This window comes from Syngnathoides biaculeatus, chromosome 8, assembly GCF_019802595.1.
Source record: "Syngnathoides biaculeatus isolate LvHL_M chromosome 8, ASM1980259v1, whole genome shotgun sequence".
NCBI lineage: Eukaryota > Metazoa > Chordata > Actinopteri > Syngnathiformes > Syngnathidae > Syngnathoides > Syngnathoides biaculeatus.
This window is the reverse complement of record NC_084647.1, coordinates 16,040,702-16,062,555: the sequence shown is the minus strand read 5'-3', so window position 1 is coordinate 16,062,555 and position 21,854 is coordinate 16,040,702. Positions and strand designations below refer to the sequence as shown.

At 42.2% G+C, this 21,854-nt stretch overlaps 1 protein-coding gene across 2 annotated transcripts in view; it reads left to right on the top strand.

Annotated features, from left to right (window-relative positions):
* Nucleotides 1-21,854, top strand: part of robo2 (roundabout, axon guidance receptor, homolog 2 (Drosophila)) — a 377,328-nt gene that overhangs the window by 294,984 nt on the left and 60,490 nt on the right. For both annotated transcript variants that reach the window (XM_061827028.1, XM_061827029.1), the window contains 6 exons: nucleotides 5,196-5,353; nucleotides 5,435-5,555; nucleotides 5,926-6,064; nucleotides 15,873-16,009; nucleotides 18,312-18,323; nucleotides 20,886-21,010. In XM_061827028.1, coding sequence (XP_061683012.1) covers nucleotides 5,196-5,353; nucleotides 5,435-5,555; nucleotides 5,926-6,064; nucleotides 15,873-16,009; nucleotides 18,312-18,323; nucleotides 20,886-21,010 — 692 coding nt within the window. The remainder of the gene's footprint in view (nucleotides 1-5,195; nucleotides 5,354-5,434; nucleotides 5,556-5,925; nucleotides 6,065-15,872; nucleotides 16,010-18,311; nucleotides 18,324-20,885; nucleotides 21,011-21,854) is intronic.

Here is a 21,854-nt window from a genome sequence, read left to right as displayed (position 1 = left end):
AGTTGCTGGCAAGCCAAGCGGAGGAACCGCACTTGTGCTTTGCACTCTTCAAAGCAGCCCACTCGTCTCGTACAGTATTTGCCCAGTAAATAAATAAAAATACAGGGAGATTAGTACTTCTCAAAAAGCAGTCCTGTTTAGCCCGCAGCTCCATCCGCTTGCCAACAGAGTATATGGGGGTGTAAATGGAACAAAATATATAAATATTAATAAGCGAGACAGCAGAGTTTGGGTTGGCGGCGGTGGCGGCGGTGGTGGGGCCAGGGGGGTCTCCTGGAACTCGGCAGGAGGTGAGGTGTTGTTGCGAGTGTTTCACGGGGAGGGCAGAAATCCAATTATCGTCGATCCAGGTCGGGTTGCCTTCAGGGGCACCGAGCGGGAGCGAGAGTTCACTTTCTCGACACAGAATACACGCTCGCTGATCAGACGGTTGACTTTGTTGTTTTGAAGCAAAAGCATTGGGTGAGGCGCCTCCGGAACGCCGACAAGCGCCACCGCGGAAAAAGTGCGCCCCTAGTGGCGGTTGCATACAAAGCAGCTTGGACGGCACCTGGGTTAAGGTTTCAAATTGGGATTTCATTGAGATTTCCAGCCCGCTTTCTCCTGCCGATCACTGCATGCACGTTCAATACCCCACTCGCCGAGAGCCAACCCAGAAGCGGAACACAGAGTAAAGGCTTTTCACTTCTTCAAATTAAATACAAATAATATTTACAAACAAAACATTTGAGAGCGTTACAAAATAATGTTCACAAACACAAACAGTTACATTTAGGGTTTTAAATCTGGCTGTGACACCGAGGTGAAAGTTTCAAATTTGTGTTTAAATTTAGTGTTTGAAGTTGGGTTTCGGGTTACAAATGAGTTTTTCAAGTCAGTGTTAGTCTAAAGTCAGCTATGACTCCAAATCTGAGGTAAAGTTTAAAGCCTGGGTTCGTAGTTCAAACAAGGGTGAGACATGTAACATTATGTGTGTCAAGCCAAGTTCATAGTTTCAAGTCAGGCTTAGGGTTTCCAATTAAGGTTTGAAGCGTGTATTTAGTTTTAAAATTAACCCATTTATGGGCAGGGTGGCAATTTATTGAGATAAAAGTTTCCTAACAGGCCACAATCAAGGAAATCGCACTTATTTTTTGTTTAACACATAAAACAAAGGGCAAAAAAGATGTACCCTCTCCCGGGTAGCGTCCCAAGACTGGGACGGGTATATTATCAGTTCTGTGAGATGGTACATTCTAGAGATATGTTTATTAATTAATTTTGGTTCCAGAACGACACTTACGCATTAATAATACTGATGGATTAGCATTTTGAAGACAAACTTGGTTGCATACTGACCTTTCTCCCTTTCTTCTCTTGGAAAATGCGCCATGTGTACTTGAGGCAACCATGTTGGGTCAGGAAAGAAAGGGAAATAACTCCGTGGTAACTTTGACGAACAGTTATCCTCTCCTGATACCAAATTATGGCTTCAGATTAAAACACTTCAATATTTTGATATACTGAAGGATATAATGCGTGAAAATCATGATGTCCCAAAAATGGGACGCTGCCCACGAATGGGTTAATATTCAAATTGAGGTTTCAGCTTTGAATCTGAATTTGAATTTTTTTTTTTTTTAAGTAAGTGAGTACTCCAAAAAAAAGATTCTTAGACAAGGTTATGGTTTCAAATTTTGATTAGAAACCTACGGGTTTAGACTTTGAAAATGGGCCCTCAAGGATCTTTCAAAATCAGATTTCTAACTTGGCTTTCAAGCCAAGTCCAGGCTTTTGCATCCAAATTTCATTGGTTGCCGGTTTCATTGTGAGGATTTGGGTGCACGTGGTCCCGTGCAGATGAGATTCTCTTTTGATTAGATTAGCATTCAATCGTCCACCTAATGCGAGTTTCTGACTCAACTCCCTCAGGTGCCATCAGGACTGAACAGAGGGGAACAATTAAACACAACATATTGTGTGTGTGCCGCAAACCAGGCCATGCTTTTAATCATTGGGGTTCATCCATGGCTAAAGCAAACAAAGGAGGATGGGGCAGGGAAGGGGTGGGGGGGGGGGGGTTAGGTCCTTCGTGGGAGGCACAGAAAATCGCTTGCTAGTTTCTGTATCCTGTGTCGAGTGCCTCCATTTGCATTCACATCACACAAAAGTCCCACTCTGTACCCTATCATAATTGGCTTGAAAGCTCCCCCGCCCCCAAAGAGGATGGGCATACCTCCGCGGCGAGGCTAAGAAGGGCACGGCGGCCCCTTTTATAATCCCGCCGACAACCATCCCTTCGGAATCTACACAAGGACCCGTGGCCACCCCTTCATTTTGTCCTCCTCGAGCATCTTCAAACGTCCTCCAACAGGCTAATGGGCCTCTTCATCCGGCGGAGGCGCGTGGATGCCCAATTGGGATTTCTCAAAGTGCCGTACGTGGAATTACATTCATGGGGAGTTTCAGTGTGACCCCCTCGGTGGAGCTTCGGATCCTTTAATTATTCCTCTGACCCTGGTTTGGCTTTCAAATTAAGCATGCAAACAAGGGTTCAGGTTTCAATGTAGGGTTTGAAGCCAAGGTTCAGGTTCCAAACGAGAGTTGGGGCCCAAAGTAAGGTTTTAAATCAGAGTTGGCGTGTCAATGAGGTTTTCAAAGCTGGGTTAGGATTTTAGATTAGGGGCTTCAAGCAAAGGTTCCAATTTACATTGGACCTCTGCATGTTTGTTGTTCGGTACTTGCGGATTCACTTATTCACAGACTTGAAAAAAATAATAATTCAATTGGTTTTCAAAATGTTCCATTTATTTATCTGGGGGTGTCAATTCAAAGTTTCACTATTTGCTGCCAGCTAACCTCAACCGAGGTTTCACATTAGGGCTTTAAAACAGTCTTATCATGAGGGTTGAGGCAGGTTTAAATGAGGAGGTAAACCGATTCTGATTCTGATTCTGGTGAGGCTTTCAAAGTATGCTTTGAAGCTTTAGGGTTAGGAACTTCAACGAGATCAGGGGTGTCAAATTCATTTTTGGCACGGGCCACATTGTACTTGCGGTTTCCCTCAAAGGGCTGTTATGGCTGTGAAACCATAAAAATCTTTAACCGCCTCATCATATTTACACATGAAATTTATGAACTAGTTTTAGAATCAGAAATCAAGGATAAGGGGTTTTTCCAACTATTGTTATTTGGTAACACAAGAATGGTTGTAATAGCTCAATGTTATCATTGATGATATGACAATTTGAAATTTTGATACAGATTTGAACAAAAAAAAAAAAAATCATGGACATTGATGCACATGATTTGCCTCCGTGGGCCACATAAAATCATGCGGCGGGCCAGATCTGGTCCCTGGGCCTTGAGTTTGACAGATGTGAACTAGATTTTCAAATTGAAATTTGTCTTTCAAATCAGGGTTAGAGGTTGAAGTGACATTTTGAAGTCTGATTGAAAGGTATAAGACAAGGATGAGGGTTTTACTTAGCATTTCAAGTCAGGTTCAAAGTTTCAAGTCAAGGTTACAAATTCAAATCAGGGATTTTGAGTGATTTAAGTATTCGTACAAGGTTGCAGGTTTCAATTTTGTGTTTTAAACCGGGATTAGGGTCTAAAAGGATAGTTTAAAATCAGCATTATGTTTTTTTGTCTATGTACGAAGTTTTGTTTGGAGTTTGAAACTGGGGTTACAATATAGGGTGAGCGTTTCAAATTAGAGATTCAAGCCAAGGTCGAGATTTTAAATCAAGGCCTGAAACCCGAGTTAGGCTTTTAAGACCCTTGCATGCATTTGTTTGTATTGTTGATCTTTCAAACAGGTCAGGTTGACCCCTAATGTGAGGGTTGAAAGTGCCTTCATCAGAGGATTTCGCTCACTGCATACTTCACGTGTGTGTATGTGTGACGGCCATGTTTGATGATGAGCGAGACTGGTGTGGCTATCGACGTGATGAAAGGCCGACCTGAGGGTGATTCGACGCAAGCCCCCTTTGTGCATCAGACACGTTGTGTTGTTTTGTTGTTGTTTTTTAGCTTCAGCGTGAGTGTGTGTGTGTGCATGGATCTGGGGAGGGGGTTTTCATGTGTGCACAAGCCCCTCGTTAGGCCTCACACGTGAATGACACCCAGCTTGGGGGCATTCCGTCTGTGTTTGTTCTGCGCCGTCCGCCGAGACCCCCATTAGCACCAATTAGCATCCCGAGCGCTCGTCTGGTCCCGTTTAAGTAACTCGGCTTATTTTTGCGGCGAACGCGACAGTAAGGCAACACAGAAATAACCAACAATTGTGAATTGATTCCATTTATTCATTTTCCAGTTAATGAGAGAATGCAGATACTCAGCACGGCGCACGAAAGAAAAGTGCTGTTGTGCGAGTAACATTGATCGACTTTTGTGTGATTAGACTGGGATGGAACTTAATGTTTTTCGCTGTACTAACATTACGTGTTGAATGTGTTAAAAACACACAAGTGGGATGCTATTGTTAACTTTTTGCAATGGAAAAATGCAAATCGTTAGCCTAATAGCATAATTAGATGTCATTTTGGTCATGTTAGATCAAGGCAGCCTGACTCTTTTTGTTTGTTCAATTTATTGTGCTTTTTCTGTTTTCACAAAACATTCCCAAACGATTAAAGCAATTCCGCTATTAGGCTAACAAAATTAGCATTTCAAGCCAGCGTTAAGGTTTAAATTTGGGTTTGGAAGCCAGCCTTGGGTTCTCACATTAGGGCTCTCATCTTCCTCTCGCTCTTTTGCCTGGCATCCATCCTCAGCACCCTTCTACCAACATACTCACTCTCTCGCCTCTGATCATGTCCAAACCATCGAAGTCTTCTCTCTCTAACCTTGTCTCCAAAACATCCAACTTTGGCTGTCCCTCTTATGAGCTCATTTCTAATCCTATCCAACCTGTTCACACCAAGCAAGAACCTCAGCATCTTCATTTCTGCTACCTGAAGTTCTGTCCTTCTGGGACTGACAAAATATTCTGAATCTGAAGATGACGTTTAGGGTTTAAAGCCATTTCAACCTACAATCGCGTCATGTATTTGCTTTTAATACAGACTGTGATAAAGCCTTATGCACACATCTTAATTATGAAGACAGTTAATCTTACCTTAAAGCAATGACTTCCAATAAGTCAACTTGAAATATTTGACAGTTCCAGGATGCGCCCGTCTCAAGACTCTCTTTTTCTGCCCCCTGTTCAGTGCTGCGAGACGACTTCCGGCAGAACCCCAGCGACGTGGTGGTGGCGGCGGGCGAGCCGGCCATCCTGGAGTGCGTGCCCCCCAGAGGTCACCCCGAGCCGACCATCTACTGGAAAAAGGACAAAGTGCGCATTGAAGACAAGGACGACAGAGTCACGGTGAGCAGCCAAGCTCAACCGGAGGAAATGTCTTGTCGACTAAAAGGAAGTGGGGGAAAAAAAATACTGTTTATATTTCAGATCCGGGGAGGGAAGCTGATGATCTCCAACACGAAGAAAAGCGATGCTGGCATGTACATTTGCGTGGGCACCAACATGGTGGGAGAACGGGACAGCGAGACGGCACAAGTCACCGTGTTTGGTAAGATTCGTTTCCACAAGCAGATCCCCCGCTGTGTCAAATTACCAAAAAGAGTAAAACTCTTTCTGATTAATGAAACAGAACTTAGGTCAAATTGACCCGGGAACAATACTGCTGTCGTAAACCAGTAAAACTGGAGGATTAAAGAAGAATTAAAAAAGTATAAAGTAAAATAATAGATGAGATTTCTTTTTTCTTCTTTTCATGCATGTGGTGTATATTTTTCATGATTTTGATGAAACGTGCAGCAGGTCACATTGACCCATCAACATTTTTGATATACCGACGGCAGGCAGATTAATGTTCACAACTGGCTTGAATAGATCTCAAAAGACCGCATCCACTTTTTTTCACCCCTTCCCGCCGGCAGAGCGACCGACCTTCCTCCGCCGGCCCATCAACCAGGTGGTGCTGGAGGACGAGATGGTGGAGTTCCGCTGCCAAGTGCAGGGAGACCCCCAGCCCAACGTGCGCTGGAGGAGGGACGACGTCGACGTTCCTCGTGGGAGGTGAGCCGACCTGAGATGGGAATTACAGTAAAATAGGATTCGAATTCTGTCACATCAGGGGAAAAAAAGGCGAATGATTAAAGAGAATTAGCAATTTGACCATATGCTCCGCCCACGTTAGCTGGCATAGGCAAAAATACGTGGCAGTCTAGCCTCCTCCATATCTGTTCAGTTTTTCAGTGCTTCCAATTGGAGCTGATTCAGGTAAATTTGCTCATCACATTTCATTTCATATCTAGGAATCCTGCATTTGCTCCAAATGGCTGCTCAGAACCCAAACGGCTAGCTTCCTGTTCAATATTAGCCTCTTATGATGGAGACGTTCACCCAATTTCCTATTGGTGGAATTGGTCTTGGGGGCTGATTTATTTTTATTTTAAGCATTCTGTAGAGTCACGGTTTTTGTGGCACCTAAAGTCGCAACATTTTCACAGTTCCCGTGACTTGTAACTTCCCTTGCTGCAGTCCCTGCGACTAGAACTTCAAACAACAGCGTCATTGTCAGAAGTGGAGATGACATCATCCGTCAAGGCTAACGCGTGGGCGGTGTGTTTGCATTTGATAAGGTTTTTTTTTTTATATGTTTTTTTTTCACTAGCCGCTGGGACGCTTTTTGTGAAGCGTGCCAAAGCAAACACAGAAGGAAAATAAAAATTTATACCAGTCGTTGAAAAGCAGCCGGCTTTTGCAATGAGTGAGAGAGGAGCATGAGGGTCTTTTCTCTTTCTTAAAAAAAAACAAAACAAAACGGAATCACATGCAACAATCATCCAGGTGTGATGGTCTGAGCGCTTCCCGGTGCTGAAAAGTCTCCTTGTGATTAATGCGCATGCGCGTATATTTCGTAAACTTCCAGCCAGTCTGAAACATCCCCATCCATGCGTTAAATGTGTGGCATTCGACAACTTGTCGCCGAGTGTTCATGTTCGCTATGGACGTCTCAGAAAGCCGAACACAGCCAACGTACATGTATGTGTATATCTTTTTATCAACTTTTGTTCCAAGGTTAAGTTAGGAGATAACATATGTTAGCTACGTCTATATAGAAGAAGGGGAACTATGAGACCGGGAGATTTCCCAGTAAGCGTCTGCTACGTACCCAGAGTTCCCCTGTTAGTAGCGCATGCGCATTAATCACAAGGAGACTTTTCAGCACAGGGCAGCGTTTAGACCGTCACAACGGTCAACTACCTTAGAGTAAAACTTCCAATGTTCAACATGACTCCCGTAACAATTGGATGTGGTTGAAATAATGTATTCCCGGGTCCAACTGCGGCCATCGTTAAACTGTTATTAACTGTGCACATGATTTGAATTGCAGATGAACAGTCATAATTTCATTGCACAATGCTCAAAATGAGGTGGCTAAATTCAATATGGAGGGTGGGGGGTGGTAATAACGGAATTCTTCTAGTCCAACATAAGAAAAAAATCTAGGTGGGATAGTCATTTTCCTATGTCAACTTTTTTATCTGAAAACAAAAAAAGAAAATGGGAATATATTAATAGATCAAAATAAGTGTCTATTTTTATTATTTTAAGACATTTTAAGAGTTAAAATAAAACAACTCATCAAATGCAAATCATTGGGACGATTGTTATTCTCCCTCTGAATATGACAAGAAATACAAAAATAAATGATGAAATGTTTTCATTTTATCACAATAAAAAATAAGTGGCGGCATGGTTGATCAGGCGGTAAAGCGTTGGCCTCACAGTTCTGAGGTCTCGGGTACAATCCCAGACCCGCCTGTGTGGAGTATGCATGTTCTCCCTGTGCCTGCGTGGCTTTTCTCTGGGCACTCCCATTTCCTCCCACATCCCAGAAACATGCAACATTAATTGGACCCTCTAAATTGCGTTTGTCGGTGTGACAGCTGGGATAGGCTCCAGCATTCTCTGTGACCCTTGTGAGGATAAGCGGCAAAGAAAATGAATGAATGGATGGATAAAAAATAAGAATGAAAAGTGTCCACGGGAAGAATTTTTGTAATGTGAAATGTTTACTTGAAAATGAGCCCAAAAAATTGTGCAGGATTGAGCAACTCTGGTAAAGCTTCCCGAAAAGTTCACTTTCTCAGGTTTCCTGATTTGTAGGCACACATTTTCATCCAATGAACATTTTGGCATTGTTCTGGAAACCACTGACCAGATAAGTGCAGTGTTTTGATGTAGGGATTATTCCAATTTCTTCTGGAAGGCATCATTTTCCGTTTCCTGCCTCCGTGTTTCTCTTTCCCGGCCAAACGCGACACTCTGTGTGTCCTTCCTTGGACTCCGATGAACTGTCGAGAGGAGACAGCGCGTGCCTCCTCTGCCATCCAAATCTTTGTGCGCGGATGCTGGAGGCGGCGAGTCCAGGCCTCAGCTAAGCAAACAGCGCTTTCATTTCCGCAGTGGCTGCACGACCAACTGGCTGGCACTTCCCTCGCGCCAGGATGCCACCGGCTGCAGCTCCTTTCACGATCACAGTCACCATCGGTGGACTATTTTTTTTGTAATCTGATCCAAATATAACGGCCCAGTCGCTGCAATATAATAAGAACCCCATGGAGGATTGTGGGCCTGCGCGCACGCATGCAGAAACAATTAAAACGGCAATCTGGCGCGCGACAGGGAAAAGATCCATAAAAGGCAAATGAAGTTGTCAAGTCTTAACAGATGCTTTATTTCAACGGCCGGCCGATCTTATATATTACTTCGCCGTGTCTCGTTTCACGGATGTGAGCAGTACTATGGATGGTGGAGAACAAAAATGGATGGGGGGGGGGGCACTGCACATGCAATATGCAGTACATCTTTTAAGGTTTAATCACACATGTATATGAGGTAAGATTCTAAACGGATGAGAATCTTCAAGCATCTTTATTGCGCCATGCGTCTTTGTTTTTAGCACGCTGGCATTGTCTTCATGCCCGCTTCGTTTCAGCGAACCTCGCCCACAAAGAGCAGAGTTGAATTTGCTATCGAATGGGTCAGAAGTGGCAGCCATGAAACGGTGACGTGTTAGCTGCTAGGGATTGCTGCAACTAGCTGGGTTGTTTATTACTTTTTCAGTGGTTAACTTGTTTTTCACAAAGGCTAATTTATTTGGATGGTGTAATGAATTGCTGTCCATCACTTGTCTCACTTTAATCTATTTACTTAATTCATTTATTCTTTATTTTACACGTTTTATTTTAACATTGACATTTTTATTTAAAACAAAAGGATAGGTAGGAGGATTTCAAAAGTTAAAATTAATATTTTTTTCTATTTTGGTTTATATATTTTATTTTTAAGGCAATTTGGGTCAGTTATTCAATTATATTTTATTCTATTTATTGTTTTATTTGCATCACAAACATAATCAGTTCATTCTTTAAATTAAATTATTTTTCTAGTTCAATATTTTTCGCTTTTTTTTTGTTTTTGTCTTCGTTGCATTTGATTATCTCACGAAATAATCACTTTCACTATTTAATTTAATTTTATTTCATTTAGTTCTATGTAATTTATCTTCTCAGGGGTCCGGTCCAAAACTCCAAATGTCAAATAATCAATTTCAACAATTACATTATGTTCAAATTTCTTGGAAGTCTGTCTTAAATAATAACTACAAATTTGTAAAAAGTGCAAAAACAAAAAATCCCCCAAATTGTTAATTCCAATTTAAAATGAGTCAAAAAATGTAATCCAGAGGTCAAACTGTAAGAATTCTGACCTAAAATTTGGAGAAAAGTCAACTATCTAAGACTAAAAATTAAAATTGAAACAACATTTTTGGTCTAAAAATGAAACCACTCTCATCTGTTGAGTTTTTCCACTTGTACAACTTTTATTTTGTCAGTTCCAACTCATTGGCAGTGAGTAAAGGCAGTTATGTTTTGATCCCCCCGCCCCCACGTCCCTTTGGCATAGCAGCTCGGAGCAAAGGACATCTTTTATTCATCCACGGTAAAATATGATGAAAATCTACAAGACGGGTGAACTTTTGGACTCTCTGTGAGGCACAAAAAAAAAAAAAAAAACAGAGGACACGACTTTGCTTCAGAGTTTGCGGAGGGAAGTTTATTGATTCCCTCTCGTGGGTCGACGGCCGCTCGGACACTTTTTTTATCTGCTTTGAGGTTGAGGTCCAGGTCAGACGGTGTGAAAGCACGTCAAAAATGAAATGAATTTTGGAGTGTAGCTTTCTTCCTCCCACATATCGTCATTTTTTTGAAGGAAGACACGCTAAGAAAAATTGACTCTTGAAAGGCTTATCCACAAATAATTATCTCTCTGGAGTCCATGCCCACCCGGCATCTGTTAATCTAAACATCCAAGTAAATCTTTCGTTTAATTCGCAAAATACTGCGGCCACTGTGACGTGACTTGGAAGCTAGGCTGGGTGAAGATCTAGATTTTCAAGCCATGGGTGGTATATATTGTTGGAAACATGAAATCATGTCGCAGCCAAAAGGGAAGTAGAGCAGCAGAGCTGTTGGATGCACTTGTGAGCATCAGCTCACAGCGTCAACTTCTAATATAAGTGACACGTAATTTGATTGGATGCTTAAATTCTCAGCACATTGATTGCAGCACATACACGGATCCTCACATTAATTGCGTATGAAGTGCTACATCCTTGAGTGAAAATGCTTAGATTGTTTTTTTACAGCTCTTTTTTGTTTGTTCCCACACTGTCACCTCTGCTACCAACATATTCAACCTTCTAGCTCCGCCCCCACTCATCATGGAAGCAAAAACTCGGAACAGTGGCTCATTTACATGAAACAGGACCGCCCACTCCAAACAGGCTAAGTTCCGGGATCCTAACTGCACACGGGATCCGCACCCTACTTGTGGATGAAGTTATGTCTTCACAAATAATCTTTTCTTCCCCTCCACACACCTTGTTGTCACGGTAACAGAAGCCTTATTCTGAGATGGTTTGACAGTTAGAGACGGTGGGGTGATTAGCATCACAAAACCAGCTAATTTTGTCAAAGCTACATAAACACATCAATAAATCATATATCATAGATGGAGTGTAGTTGTTGAACTTTGCGGCATGGGAGCAAACGAATTGGCGAAGTTTTAAATTGTGGGGAAAAAAATGAAACATTTTCCAAAGATCAACTCTCTCCAATGATGCGAGGAGTCTGCATGTCAAATTTCCAATCAACTCTTCATCTCCTCTCCACACACATCAGGCTTCTCTTGTCTTGGCACCATCACGTTGATGATGATATGTTGCATGATTGGATACTTGGCTTCGGGAGTGTGTGTGTGTGTGTGTGTGTGTGTGTGGTGTGTGTGTGTGTGTGTGTGTGTGAGTGGAAAATAAGAGAGAACTGGCTCTGCTTCGCAACGACATTCCCCGCCGTAGCAGAAAGCAGGGTTGTAGAAGAGCTACTGTTCTCTTGCTCTGTCTGCTTCCATGAGGCCACGAGGAGTCTTGAGTCCAACATGGACCACGATGACAAACGTTGGCTTTTGATCTCTGGAGGCAAAGAAGCAAGAATCGAGCGAGTGAGCAGATCTTGTCAGAGCGTTCGTTTCAATTTAGTTGATGAAGGAACACTCGAGATATGCTGACGATACTTTCTTTCGCCGCTTGCTCACCGTACTGGAAGATGATCAATGGTAGAAGATGGTTGTAAAATGAAATTAAATCATTTGATGCATTACATAAAATATATAGTATTTTATCTACTTGATCTTTTATTTTATCTATTTAAAAAAAATTTTCCAAGTAACCACCAAATTACGTTTATTTTAGCAATTCTGTAATAAACATTTATATGCATTTTCAAAAATTAATTCAAAATGGATTTAGATTACCAATATTCTTTTTATTATTTGTTTATTTTAGTATTTTTAGTTTAATTGTTTTATAAGTGAACCTTTATTATTTTTTGACAATTTTATTTCCCTTCAGGATGAACATTTGTGTAATAAATAGTGTTTTAATTCAAATTTTAAAAAATATTTTTAAAAAAAGCCTGAAAATTAAAAAAATCAAATAAAAAAACATTTTAAAAATGGTTGTAAAATGAAATTAAATCAAACATTTGATGTATTTTATCCAGTGCCTTTAATTTTATCTATTTAAAAATGTTTTCCAAGTAACCACCAAAGTATGTTTATTTTGCAATTCTGGAATGAATATTTATATATTTTTTTAAATTAATTCAAAATTGATTAAGATAACCGATATTCTTTTTTAAATTTATTTTAGTATTTTTAGTTTTATTTTTTTATAGGTGAAGTGTTATTTTTTGACAAAATTTTATTTCCCTTCAGGATTAATATTTGTATCATGAATAGTTTCTTAATTCTAATTTTTAAAACATCCTTTAAAAAAGACTTAAATAAAAAATAAACTTGTAAAAAAGACTTTTTTGAATCCAATAGGTTTTGTTTCATTATTTATTAAGATTTGTAGTTTTTCCTGATATATTTTTGGCTTTTTGGTTGAATGTTAAGCAACTCTAATGAAACTGGCGACTGAGTTTTCCATGACATCATTATAATGCATCTTTGTTTTTGTACAACATCAAACGACATAAATCTTGCCCTTCGTAATTTATTGCACTGTATACAATGCAAATGGAGCAACTGGAACAAAGTATCGGTTAATATGTGACGTAAGAGTCCTCGAAAACTGAAAGGTAATTTCCATGGTGATGTTGAGATGGGGTCATCGGGGGGTCAGTGAAGGTAACCCGGGTTCAGACATCTGAAGGACAGCATGTAGGAAAAAGAAGTGGCGAGAGTACAGTAGACACTAAAACGAGGCAAACCGAAAACTAGATGGAAGACTGCAAAGTCAGATCTAAAATAGCAACAACTGCGTGCGCAAAAGGAACCTTTCGAGAAAGCTCATACAAAATGGCCGCCAGAAGCAGCTGCAGATAGCTTCCCATTAGCGCCTGACAGTCAGTTCGTCCCATCAGGTTTTCGGGCTTCTTCTCCCTCACACGCCACAATACACTCAGTGTACATTCCCCCTCCTGCCTAGAACAAAGCGTTCAGTCATGACTCGGTCAAATAATCATTATGGCTTCTTAAGTACCTGTGCGGAGAGATACAAATGGCAGTAAGCGACCAGGAATGCCTTCCCAATAAAGCCGCCTTTGAACGCTCGCTCCAGAAATATACCCCCCCCCCACCACCACCACCACCAAAAAAATAATAATAATCCGCGGATGGCGAGACTGATTGAGCTTCTGTTGGCAAGCAGCCATCAGGATTGTGGTGTACTGTATATGTAAATACTCTATGTACTATGTACTGTATGTATGGCTTTTCCAGGTCTGCGGGAAATGGACCGTGATGACAACGTTTCAAAAAATATCGCCACAAACTGCGCTGTCACGCCAATTGTAATTGTCCAAAGAACGACTTCAGCGTACAGTGCACACGGTAGTCTTGTAAAAGAACACAGTCGCTCACGCTTTTATGACTACGTGCAATCAAATCCCACTCCATCGGACAAAAAAGCAACAATGAACAATATAAGTTAGTCTCTTGTGCTGCGTAACTTGTGAAAACACACATGAAATATTGAGATTCATAAATTAGTAGTAGTTTCATAGCATTGTAACAATCCAAATAAAGCCTTGTGTGTTACAAATGGGGAAAAAGAAAAACTCACAAGCTGTGTTTCCACCAAGTAGTACATCCATCCATTCATTTTCTTTGCCGCTTATCCTCACGAAGGTTGCGGGGAGTGGTGGAGCCAATCCCAGCTGTGAACGGGCAGCCAGCCAATCGCAGGGTACATGGAGACAAACAGCCACAGTCACAATCACACCGAGGGGAAAAAAGTGTCCAATTAATGTTGCATGTTTTTGGGATGTGGAAGGAAACCAGAGTGCCCGGAGAAAACCCACACAGGAACGGGGAGAACATGCAAACTCCACACAGGCGGGGCCGGGATCGAACCCGGGTCCTCAGACCTGTGAGGCCAACACTTTACCATCTGAAGCATTGTGCTGCCACCAAGTAGTACAGTTGAGCAGTTTTTTTTTTTTTTTGCAAAATATGCAACCAGCACTGCCCCCCTTTTAGATCTACTTGCACCATTTCTACCAAATCTCATAGTTTAACAGCATTGCCATTGTTTTTTCCAAGTGACCCAAAAATAAATATCCATTGTGGACTAACCCACTTTTCTGTCCCCCTTTGTTTTGGTAATGTTCGCAGTCATACGTTTTGGTACTATTGCAGAGTTGGGTGGCTGATGTCCAGAATAAAGCCACAATGGTCCTTTCCGAAGGTGATCTTAAGCTCCGCCCCCTTAGCCATGTCCCACAAGCTTCCAAAATGGCGGTCGAACAGAACATGTTTGAAGTCGATTCTCTGTCGCGTATTCCAGATAATATTGGGGTATGTTTTGTTGCCAAATGCGTCAGACTTGTCCAAAAGAGTTCTACAGAGAGGTCTCAACTGTTTCACGCAAGGATATGTACACGCAATTAAGATTTTGGACGGAGCAGGACACAATGTCAGAGTTACAGCGAAATGTTGGAGATTGATGCAAAAAAGTTTGACACCTCACAAACATTCACATTCATATTGAAATCCAACTGGATAAAATTGTGGAATCGTACTGCGCATGTAAAGCAGGGTGAGTACTTTTTACTTGGAAACATCACGAGTAATATCGTTGTAGTCTTTATAAGAGAGTGGGAGTATTCATTTGACTTGGCTCGTAATATTGTCCACATTTAGTTGTACGTGCGGTCTTCCGCGAGCCTTCATCTATCGTAGACACTTCGTCAACTGTGTTTTATGCTTCGGAAAATCTTCATCAGAATTGCACATTCCCCAAGCGCATCTGAGGACCATTTTCTTCGTAACATTAACTTTTCCAAGCGCACGCTACTGACAACCAGCATTGCATGTGGGACAATAAGGCGAGAGGGGCGTGTCAGGCCAGGGGTTAAGACAATGCGGCTATCTGATTGGCTATTATTGTATGAGTGATTGACAGGTCGAAAAGGTCCATTCCACCAAGTCCTCTTCACTTATTTTTTGTCCTTTTTTTTGTATTTCCATTCCAAAGATGTCTCCAAATATCTGACCTGGACCAGTATAATTACCCTTTCGAGTGCGTGTGGTACGATCACCACAAAAATATCCTGAAAATTAAGACCCTGATGTTCCATTTCCATTTATTGAGACGGTTTCTTTTGTTCAGTTTTATGTTTTGTTTAATTATTATGATTGTTTTGCATTTCTTTGTCAACCCACAATACTTATCTCGTTAATTTAGAAAGAAGAAGGATTGCACACACTTGACAGTACCGTTTATACAACATCTGAACCGTACCATTCGATGGGAACGCACGTAATTGTTTTCACTCGGTTTATTCTGTTCAACAGTGAAGGCCATTTGTGTGTATTTCCATTCTGTTATTACACTAAATGAAAGACAGCAGATATTTTTCAAGCGGGGCCCAGCGACCGACTCCACATTGTTCCCTCTTCACCGGGCGCTCATCCCGTCAACAGCTTTAACAATGCCAGCGTATTTAATTACTTAAGCGAATTGAAAGCACTTTTGACTTTGTGTACTTACTGCGCGCATTCAGGCAGACCTTGACCGCCGTCTGCTTTACGGAGATGCACCGAGTACTCTCCGCGAAAAACACTTCATAAATAATGAATACATTTGCGGGGTTCTGAGCCAACCTCGTTGAATAATTGATCCGCCTTGCAATCTTGATTTGTCAGAATGAGCACGAGGCAGTCGCCAACTTTGCTTGTTCATTTTTTTTTTTTTTTTTTTTTTAGTGGGGGGGAGACCTCACCTTGCATCTGTTTCACCTGACAGGTACGAAATCAAATACGACAAGGACGACTACGTGCTGAGGGTGAAGAAGGCGTCCGTCAACGATGAGGGCACCTTCAGCTGCGTGGCGGAGAACCGGGTGGGCAAGCTGGAGGCCTCCGCCACGCTCACCGTCCGAGGTATCGGAACATTGTTCGCAGGAAAACCCTTTAGTCTCTTCAAGTCGTCGAGTTGGTCAACTGCTTGCCTACGCAGCGATTTCCACTTCCTTTTTCGATTTAGTTCTATAGGATTCAAACAGAAAGATGTGATGACGTTCAGTTTTTCTAAGCATAGAATTGCCTTGACGCTGGTTTTCATATTGACAGTGGATTCACATTGCAAAATTTCGCCTTGCAAGACCTTTTCCTTCCCTGACAGCAGTTGAGCGCCATTTTGAGAAGTTTTATCCAAATTCACGTTGCCTCATAATCTTTTGCCAGAAATCTTTGACTCCCTGGAAGTCGTGACAAGTAAAGCTTGACCGCTCTCCGAATGATCTGCCCATTCTTGCGACCTTTTGTTGATTCGGAGTTCCAGTGCAGACTTTCCCAGGCTTTGCGTGGATGCCTGCTCTAAGAGTTCTGTGTTTTCATCGAAGACTTCCGCCGTCTGGGACGGAAAAATATCTTGCCAGACGCCAATTTTGTAACTTGTTCATATCATGTCCATTGACGAGCAAAGGAATGATATCTTTACAAAAACTGCATAGCCTGAGCTGTCAAATGCTGATTGCTTCACGTTCGTACATATGATACCTGGACCAAACACCCGAAAAGAGAATGTAAAGAGATTTAAGGGACGCCCGCTATCCATGTAGTCTTCATAGGCAAAACAAAGCTATCACTACACTAGCATTCAAACTTTTGGACTCACTGTGAAAATTTCATTTTCTCCCTCAAAACAAACCTGTCATACTTAACAAAGACTTTAAGGGTCACAATAGAAATGAAAGAAAACTACTGTTTTACACCAAATTAAAAATGGCTGCGATTTGCGATTAATTTATCTTCAAGAGAAAAAGGTTTTCTATAGGACATTTAAAAGTGACCCCAAACCTTTGAGCGGTAGGGTGTATACAGTATATCAAAGGTGTCAGGCTCTCAAAAGCAACTCATGCACATCTGCTTCATGTTGCCCTGTAGAATCTCGAAAAAAAATGCCAAATTGTCTTCACTTTTGAGAAGGGTCACATATAGCTGGCATTTTAGTGAAAACTAAAACCCTTTGTAAAATAAATTGAACAATTGTCGGATGCATGGATGCATGGATGAATGGATGGACGGACAGACAGACAACATTTTCTTCTTTTCACAGCAGCGCAAAGAAGATTGTCTGTTTTTCACCCATCGGCCCATTCGCCTACTCGGAGCCTTCACAGGTCAAAACCCAGATGCCGACGTTCGTCTCGGGTGCCGCCACCACAGAGATGTCGGCAGTCTATGAATCTGTTTAATTATTTACATTGGCTAGGCTCGCCACTTGCCCCCCCCCCTTTTTTTTTTCCTCTTCTACAGTTGTCGTCACCTCCGCAATCATCCAGTCACCAGCAAAGCCATTTCACAGTTTACTGGCCCACACCGCCAGTCCCTCACCTGGGAGTTTGCGAGGTTAATAAAACGGCCTCGACCATAATTTCCCACCATTGTCAGCAGTCTCGTTGCCATTAAACCCAACGTGTTGGAGGTCCCTGTGGGGAAACGCTTACAGGCGGGGGGGAAGTGTTGTTCGGGCACCCCTGAGCTTTTCTGTTCTCCTTTGGAATCTTGGGATTAAAAATTGAAGTAGCAGCACCCTTGGGATTTTTGGACCCTCACTTGGCATTTTGCCAACACCCGCAGCATTGCGGCATTCATTGGCCTAGACAGAGAGGGTACCACCTTGGACTACGAGGGGTCATCTGTGCACAGTGAAGCCCCGATATTGACGGTGGCTAGGGACTGAGCCCTGAGTAATTGCCGCCCCCCCCCCAAACTGTAGATAATTGGTAAGCAATGTTTTTTTTTTTTTTTTTTACTGTACAAGGCTATGGTCAAGACTAAATGACACAACACTTCAACGCAGCGCCTTGTTATGCTTTAAAATGGCAGCAAAGTACTATTTTTGTATTAGACATGGCTTTGGCCTGAGTTTAAAAACATCAGTAGGTAAGTTTTGAACAAAATAGATAATAGTTTCCTGTAAAACTCTGCAAACGTGAATTGACAAGTGGTGAACTGCGAGTATGCGGGGGATCACTGTAATGGATCTGGAGCAAAAACTGGACCTTCCCTGTCATGCTTGGTTTCAATGTCATTCATTCTGACTTTGATTTCATTTATATTTTTTTTATGTTTATGCTTCTGTTTTTTCGTATACGTCTGTGTTTTATTTATTTATTTTTGTTTGTTTTTTTCTTGTGTGTTTGTGTGTGCGTCCACTCCTCCATTGTCGTTTCTTCAGACGGCCGTGTCGGTAAGTAACCATCCTTCTGATTTGACCTCATCCCGCATGCCTTCTTTTGCATCCCGGTGCACCTTTTACGTTTAGCACATTTCAATCACATTTCTTTATTATTAGAATGATTTTTTTTCCATCCCATAGGAAATACTGGAAAGTAGTCGTCAGGCCTTTGAAGTTTGCATTCCTGTGTGTCTGGTCTCCCTTCCCACCCCCCGACAGATGTGACTTGTCGTGAATTAAATGTGGGGGTCGGGTCATGTTTTTTTTTTTTTCCTGGAGAGGGGACAGGAAACAAAATCTCACGTCATGAATGTATTCTAAATCAAATCAGGATCAATTTTCCCTTAAGGCGAGCTGTTAAACTACCAAACTTTTTGCATCCGCCGCATTTGAGCAGCTTTTTTTTTTTCCCTAGTCCAGGGACTTAAACACTGAACATGTGGTAATGAATCAAAAACAAGACCATCGTATCAAACGAGACTCCCCCGACAGTCAAAACACATCATTCACTTTCAAGTCACTGTGTTAAACACGAATGGACTGTTTTTTTTTGGGTTCCAAAATGCAAAATTTTCTTTATAAAAATGTATCTAAATTTATTACAATTATTATTATTTATTGAATTTATTTATTTTAATTAATTATTAATGAATTTATTTATTTATCTATACTTATTTTTACATTTTAAAATAAGCTAAATTATATAACAAATTTATAACAATTCTCATTTGTGTTATAATTCCATGTCTTGAAATGTAGTATGCGACACACATCTGGAACGCAACATTTCAGTCAGTGATCGTGCTGACACTGCTATTCTTAAGCTTATTGAAGGATAAAAAAAAGAACAATTTGGTTCTTGTTCCACCTTCAGGTCTTTTGCCAACTCAAGCCAGCGTTCTGAACGCGAGCGGCCTGTTAAGAATATTCCGGTGGCCTGGCTGGTTCTCGTAAGATCACAGACCACTGTACAATATGACCTTGGCTCACGGACGCTATTCTACGCTATATTCTATGCTTTAAATGAAAGCTATGTTTGTTTTATCATTTCATTGCAAACGAGCACAAACTATCGACGCCCGCTTATGCGCTGCAAGAAAATGACGGACAACGGCTTTAAAAGAGAGCGTGAGAAAGGCCGAGGCGGCTCGTCGCAGGTTTTTTGATGTGTTTATCGATGCAGCGTGTCGGACGGCGGAAGGCGAGGGCGGCAGGGAGGGAGTTGAGTCCCCGCCAGAGCGTGATTTAGGAGCTCAGTATCAGTCCCGGGCTTTGAGAGCCACAAGATAGCCAAGCTGCACAAGGCCAAGCGAGAACGCTGTAAATCTGCGGCCATCTGTACTGTTCCCAACTGTGTGTACGTGTGTGTATCTTTTACAAATACACTCCCCAAACACACACACACACACACACACACAGATAGACACACCGATGCAGGGATTACATGGAAAAAGCTGCCAAATGGGACCAAGTTGGGTCTTACTGGAACCAGCTGGCTTGTCAGACTTGAGAATTTATATAAAGGGAAAACAGGGGAGGGGACACAATGTTGCAGTGCATCAATTGTCTACTAAATCTACTACCCACAGCCCTGTAGACAATTTAGTAGGAAGTTGTACAAAATGAAACGCTTTCGAGTTGTAATGGTATCCCCCCCACCCCCGCCCCACACACACAGCTAGCGATACACTTCCAATAAATGAAAGAATCTCGACAAATAACAGTAACTGTGGCAGTACCAGTAACAAATATGTAATCCTCTGTAACAGCTTTAATGTATCTGTTGAGGAAAATCTAAAAATCTAAACTTTATCTTTTTTTTTAGGAAACAAACAATACAGACTAAAGCAACATAATGCTAATGCTGGTGTTGCTAGCACCCGCCATCTTTAGCAGGGACCGAACAGTTTGAATTATTACTTGACGTCCTGCCAAAAGCACATCGGTAGCCATGACGTCCAACTGTCCAGATGCGGATCTGCACTGTGTTTGCTAACAGCGTGAGGCGGTGTACATTTCCTTTCCATTACCTAATTTGTTGAATTTCCGACGGGTTATCTCATCTCTCCGCTTGCTTTATTATGGAACCGCCTCTGTCGAGTTGTCAGGCGTGAGACGTCTCACTCGGGCCCGACCGGCGTTGCGTTGCAATCCGACAGAGTCGTCGGTACCGACCGCGGCGACTTTTCAGCCATTGGGTTCCAAACTTTTGCAATTGAATTTTCAGACTTGCAACCAGATTTGGTGGCGAGGCAGAGCAAATATCTGCCTCTCGCTTCTTCTAAACGGCTCAGAGCGAACCCGTGTAACCCCCTTTTTGTAGTCATGTGCTGTCTCAGGTGTTATTGACGCTTCCCCTCTGTGATTGTCAATGTGACTGCCATTCATTCTTTGGATGAATGGCCGGCCTGGTTACCATGGCGATCATAGTGTGCGTTCAAAGCAAAACCTGGAGCTCGGCTTCATGGATTTTTGGTTTGACGGTACGGTTGGTTTGTCTTGGCTCCAAAAATTCCTGTAACCCACCACCCTGATGTTTGTCGGTTGTACTGACAATGCGGTGTTTCATTTCAGCTGCCCCGCAGTTCGTCATCCGCCCGAGAGACCAGATCGTGGCCCAAGGCCGCACTGCCACCTTTCCATGCGAGACCAAAGGGAACCCTCAGCCTGCAGTATTTTGGCAAAAAGAAGGAAGTCAAGTAAGCGCATAACATCGCATGCAATCCTCTGTTTCCACCTAGCCATGGAGTACAGTTCTACCCATAAGATCAAATCAAACATTATTATAAAATATAATTTGAATGTTTATTTGACAGCTTTGGACCTTTTATCATGGAAAATGCAAGGCAATGCATTCTCTACAATTCTAAATTCTACCATACACAATGAGACATGCACCACGCCACCCAGGGGAAATGGAGTCCAAGCAAAGGCTTTAAAGGAAAAATATTTAATATTTCAATTTGGGGTGGCACGGTAGCTCAGCTGGTAAAGCGTTGGCCTCACAGTTCTGAAGACCCGGATTCGATCCCTGCCCCACCTGTGTGGAGTTTGCATGTTCTCCCCATGCTCGGGTGGGTTTTCTCCAGGTACTCCGGTTTCCTCCCACATCCCAAAAACATGTAACATTAATTGGACACTCTAAATGCCCCTAGGTGTGATTGTGACTGCGCCTGTTTGTCTCTGTGCCGTGTGGTTGGCTGGCAACCAGTTCAGGGTGTAAACCGGCTCCTGCCTGCGGACAGCTGGGATAGGCTCCAGCACTCCCCGCGACCCTCGTGAGGATTAACGGCAAAGGAAATGGATGGATGGATTTCAATTTGGTGAGAAAAATAAAAAATGTGTCCGAGTTACTTCTGTCCTTAGCTGCGATTCAGTTCCACACGGCACTGTTCAGACCTGGAAAAACCCTGATCCGGATTGCGTTTTCAATGTGGGTCCATTCCATCGTACATTCCAACAACAAAAAAGAAGGCCACCAAGATGTCACCGCAAACAAGTTGCGGTTCCATTTGGCTATTTTTTGATCTTTTCCGATAAAAA